The sequence below is a fragment of the Callospermophilus lateralis genome, chromosome X (genome assembly GCF_048772815.1).
Source record: "Callospermophilus lateralis isolate mCalLat2 chromosome X, mCalLat2.hap1, whole genome shotgun sequence".
Taxonomy (NCBI): domain Eukaryota; kingdom Metazoa; phylum Chordata; class Mammalia; order Rodentia; family Sciuridae; genus Callospermophilus; species Callospermophilus lateralis.
In genome coordinates, this window is record NC_135325.1 from 87,884,923 (window position 1) to 87,890,293 (window position 5,371).

General features: G+C 47.4%; 1 protein-coding gene across 1 annotated transcript; it reads right to left on the minus strand.

Annotated features, from left to right (window-relative positions):
• Positions 1 to 801: 801 nt before the first annotated feature.
• On the minus strand, positions 802 to 2,146 carry Kcne5 (potassium voltage-gated channel subfamily E regulatory subunit 5). Its single transcript, XM_077107354.1, has one exon. The coding sequence runs from the start codon at positions 2,029 to 2,031 to the stop codon at positions 1,603 to 1,605; it is 429 nt and encodes a 142-aa protein (XP_076963469.1). The 5' UTR covers positions 2,032 to 2,146; the 3' UTR covers positions 802 to 1,602.
• Between the last annotated feature and the right edge of the window lie 3,225 nt (positions 2,147 to 5,371).

Below are 5,371 nucleotides of genomic sequence, written 5' to 3' on the forward strand. Positions count from 1 at the left end.
TGTGTTTGATGAAAGCCAAAGTCATCATCAGGTATATGCATTTCAACCCTAAGCGGGCAAAATTCTGACAACCTTCTTGAGATAAGTGGTATAAATAAATAAACATACAACTCTAACTTTGCCCAGCATTGCTTAGACCAAGCATCTTCCTTTGTCTTAAGATTTATACTATGTGGTGGCTTTCTTCAAATAAGCCACCTTTTGAGAGAGTTATTAAAGTGGCTTCTAAAAATTAACTCTGATAATAGCTAATAGTGATGTACTTAGGATTTTTTAAGTGCATGCTTAACCATTGCAAAGGGAGGGAAAGTGAGAAACCCTTATTTAGCACTGTCATATTTGAAAGTGCTTCTGAATTAAGACAAAAAAGAGGAAGAGATAATAAAGCAGGAATAGTTTTTGAAACATTTAAAAAAAAAAACAACCCTTTAACCATATGAACACTGTAAACCTATTTTCACTATGTTGTCCAAGCTAGTCTCAAACTCCTAGGCTCAAGCAATACTCCTGCCTCAGCCTCCTGCATAATTTCAATAACAGGCAGTACCTACTACACCCCACTTAAAACTGTTCTTCACCCACAATCATACCTATCCTATTGTTCCTGAACACATACATGGATTATATAACAACAACCCACCTCCCAATCCAAGGGTCATTTCCAAAAGCAAAAGAAGATTCCTTCTCTATATAGTAATGGTTCTCTAGGCTGGGATCTTTGAGAGAAGAGTCTTAGGTTATTGTTCAAACAACTTTTATTTCCTGCCTCTGACATTCCCCGGGGTTACAGAACAGGGGACATCTGAGCCTCATGGTCCATGAATGAAGCAGACACTGCAATAACAACTGAGTCATTATAGGGGAGGAATCTGGAAGTACTGGGGTGATGCACCCAGCTGCAGATGGCAAAGCTACTAAAATTCAGTCAAGTTACCTTTGGGATGAAAACTGGAGAGGCAAGAAAACTATACAGTTGTTGTCATAGATCTGTCCCATCCCATTTATCCCCTCCCCCTTCAGTCTCTATAAAGTCCATTCTATCCCCCAGACTGATCCTAGTGTCCAGCTAGCTCACTGCTGAAAGAGAGAGGGAGGGAAAAGATGTCTGAGGTCTCTTCATTTTCTTTGTCTCTGTCCCTAAGGCAACAGGAAGCTGAAGCTGCTGCAGCCAGCCTGGCAGTGATGGCAAGCCCATTGGCTCTGCAGAGTGAGCAGTCCCTGGAGCAGCTGCCAGTTAGACGGCCCAGAGTTTTGATAGACCTCATTGCTTCGGTTCAATGCCAAGTGTTGGACGTGTTGGATTCAGTTCCCAGAGGGCTGGAGCATGGTGTCAGGGCTGTTTGAAGACAGGAAAGCAGAGGCAGTTTAGTGCAGTTGGAGGTGCAGGGTGGGCATGGAGGGCAGCGGGAAGAGGGAGAAACTAGCCAGGAGGGAGTAAGGCGATGCTTCTCCTTCCAGAGCCTTCCAGACAAGGTCTCCTGACCTCTTATCTGGGCCTCAGGTGAGGTGAGCCCTGCAAGGGGAGGAGAGGACAAGAGCCGCGCCCAGGGATAAGCAGAGATGAAGAGGGCGCGAGTGAGCGAGGGAGCTAAGGCTGTGATTCTAGACCCGCTCAGCGCCCTGGGCGAGGGCAGGCAGTGCCTCTGGGGCGAGCTGGAGGCGGCCTTCGGGCGGGGGTCCGGTGGCAGTCTCAGCATCCGCGGCCGGGATGCCTCCCGGAGCCCATTCGTGCTCGGCGCAGGCCTGAGATGGTTCATCCTTGGCCTCGACGAGCTTTCGGGAGCGGGTATAGGCCAGGATGAGGCCTCCAGCCAGGCAGGCATAGAAAATCATGATGAGCAGGATGTAGAGATAGGCGTCGTCGCCCTTGGCGCTGGTCACCTCCCGGCCCACGAAAGGATCAGGCACGACCCCCATGCCCATGCTCGGGCCAGGGCCGGCGCCCAGGCCGCTGGCGTTGCCCCGATGGTGCAGCTCGAGCAGCAGGCGGCTCAACAGGGTTCGCAGCCGTTGGCTTTCGCTGCAGTTCATGGCTGTCGGGGAGTGACACGGAGGCTCCAGGACGCTGCTGACCTTTCCCCCTGGACAAGGGGAAGCGAGCAAGCGGGCAGGGCGCAGCGACGGCGACAGCGGCGGCACCAAGCTCTGGGGCGGGCAAGCAGTGGCTAGGGGCGCGGGCCGCCGCCAGGCCTCCTTATCCCCTCACCCCCCCCCGCCCCTCCTCCCCGTCCCCACCACGCCCCCTCCGGCCCGAGGCTGCCTCTTCCCAGGCTCCGGCTGTCTCGCTGCTTGGGGAAAGGGGACAGCTGGTGGGGGAGGAGAAGGGGAACAAGGGAGGGGGCGAGCCCAGAGGAGAGGCGGAGAGGGAGGGGGCGGGAGCTCGGAATGCGGGAGGCCCCAGGCAGCCCAGGCTGGCAGGGCAGCTTGCTGGGGCCAAGCCTGGACCCAAGGCTGCGGAAGAGAATTCCTTCCAAGTTCTGGCTACCTGCCCTGCAGTCCCGGCTTTGGCCCAGATACAGCGGCTGGGCCCCCCAAGGCAAGACCTGCCCCTGTGCACTCAAGCAAGACCTCAGATGCCTTCCGGCAGCTTTCCTGTAACATGGCAGCAGTGACCCCTTATCCATATCTCATGGTAGTTGCTCCCATGTTAAGGTCCTTGGCCTATCTTTTTCGTCTTCATACCATTTTTCCACCCCCATACTACTGTGCAAGGAGAGCCGCTCAAGCCAGATTTGGTGATGAAGTATTCAGGTACTTGCTTAAATGACCAATGCAGAGTGGGTCTCTCAGGTTGTCCAAAATGGTTGCTGGATGATATACCAAACTTCTAGGAAGTAGTATCTTGCTCTGATCTCTTGTCACACTTTTTGAGGGGCCTGCACATTTTACCATGTTAGGGTACCATCCATTGTGGGACCCTTTTTCCTTTAGGTAAATCATCTTCCCAGAAATGGAACCAAGTTCTTCCACTAAGAGGAGCAGAAACAGCCAGGAACCATGGCACATGCCTATAATACCAGGGACTCAGGAGACTGAGGCAGGAGAATCACAAGTTTGAGGCCAGTTTGGGAAACCTAAGGGAATCCTGCTTCAAATTTAAAAAATACAGTAGAGGGGGTAGAGAGAGAAGAGGGGAGGGGAGGGGGGAGGGGGGATAGTAAAGGATAGGAAAGGCAGCAGAATACAACAGACACTAGTATGGCAATATGTAAATCAATGGATGTACAACTGATGTGATTCTGCAATCTGTATACGGAGTAAAAATGGGAGTTCATATCCCACTTGAATCAAAGTGTGAAATATGATATATCAAGAACTATGTAATGTTTTGAACAACCAACAATAAAAATTAATTAAAAAAATAAAATAAAATGAATAAATAAAAAGGGCTGAGGTATATCTCAGTGGTAGAGCATCCTTGGATCCAATCTCCAGCACAGAAAAAAAAATTTTTTTAAGAGGATCCAGAACATTAAAAAGACCCTTTGGCTATATTCTCTAGATGTTTCAGGGTCTGGAAAGTGCCAGTTCTAGAATTTATACTCACCTCCCTCCCAGTTAGACTAGTAGCTATGTATCTCTCTGCCACTTGGGGAAAGGGGACAGCTGGTCTAGGCCCTGATGGCTTCTGGGGAAGCCATATTTTCTCAGGGTGTTGTCTTCTTTTAGGGAAAAGAATGTGGTCAAAAAAAGGTTAGTTTAGACTACGGTAAACTGAAAACAGGCTGGGTTTCACAAAGGAAATGGGATGATTTATAGATAGTGATGTCAAAAAAATTGAGGTAGTATTGTTCAAGTCTGATTGAATATAGTCACCAAATGAGACTAGAAGGAAGGAAAAGTACATGCCCTTATCACACTTTGAAAACCATGCTGCCTGTCCAAGACCACTCAGTCCAGGGGCCATTCACACTGCAGGTGCCATGGATTTTCAAAAGGAAGGTTTCCTGATGCCTCTGCCCAAGCCATCTTCCATCCCACTACTGGCTCAGGGGCCAGTCTCCTGTGTATTAAGGTGAGGTTTGCACCAAACTATCCAGTCTTGGGTCCTTGCTTCATAGTCTACACAGGTCTCATGACCCTGACCAGTGCCTCAATGCTTTCACTTCAGAAGGGCTCAGGGGAGATTTGTTAAAGCGACTCAGCATAATGAATGTCAGAGGACAGACACCAGCTAGGGACTTTTCAAAGCAGTAAAAACAGTACCAATCTAGGTATACCACTATTGAGCTAAAAGACTCCTCTTATCTATTAAAACATGTCCAGAAATATCTAGGGGTTTATTTAGTAGGGTTTGGGGAGTGAATGGAGCAAATATCTCATTGTAACAAAGAATGATCATTTAAATCTGTATTGTACTTTTCAACAGCCTTATGTACAAGTAGGATTATTGTTGTTTTCAAAAGAGGAAACTGAAGCTCTGAGTGGTTAAATAGCAGGATTAGAATTATAAAGTTTGATCTTGTTCTTCTCAGTCCTACCACATTACTCCTGTCACATGGCTGGTATTCATGAGCTACCTCTGTTTCCTCATCTCTCCCTCCTCTGGAACCTTCTAGAGTCCAATGCTTTTTACCAAAACTACTCTGTTATTTCACCTGCGATTTCCTAGGCAATTTCAAGGGTCTCTTCTCAGTTTGCCTCTTTAACCTTGACAATGAATTTGATACCATCAACCACTCACTCCTTCCTGTACATGTCCTACCCTTGGCTCTCATGGCATTGTATTCTCAAGTTTCTCTTCTTATCTCTCTGACCCATCATTCTCTGTCTTCTTTGCTGGCTCCTCTTTCCTTCTTCCTCCCATTAACTCTTAATCCTCAGCTCTGCTCTTTTAACATCCATTTCCTTGGAAAAGGTCCCCTTACTGGTTTCACCTACTACCTGACATGTATTTTAGTCAAATTTGAATCTCTTTCTCTGATTCTTTCTTGGTAGCATCTCTCAGATTTATCTGCTTCTTCCTTTCTAGTTTTATTGCCACATGCTTAATCCAAGCTCTCATTACCTCAGGTCAAATATGCAGACTGAGAGTCTCTTGGCAGATCTCCCTGCCTAAAACCCAATACACCATGCTGTGGCTAGAATAATTCTCCTCCAACACCACTTCCATAAATTCATCCCTATATTCATAACCCCAGAGTTACTCCTAATTGTTTCTTCAATGGAGCCCCAAATCTATGGTGGGCCTTAAATCCTCATCACCAATAAACCCCATCTTCTCTTCCTTCAAACTGGAAAAATGGCATATTCCTGGAGTTCATTTTTTTAATACTTTTTAGTTGTTGATGGACCTTTATTTTTTTTATTTATTTGTATGTGGTGCTGAGAATTGAACTCAGTGCCTCATGTATGCTAGGCAAGCACTCTA

Coding starts and splice junctions, on each gene's coding strand:
- Kcne5 (XM_077107354.1), bottom strand. CDS start 2,031: ATGAACTGCAGCGAAAGCCAACGGCTGCGAACCCTGTTGAGCCGCCTG.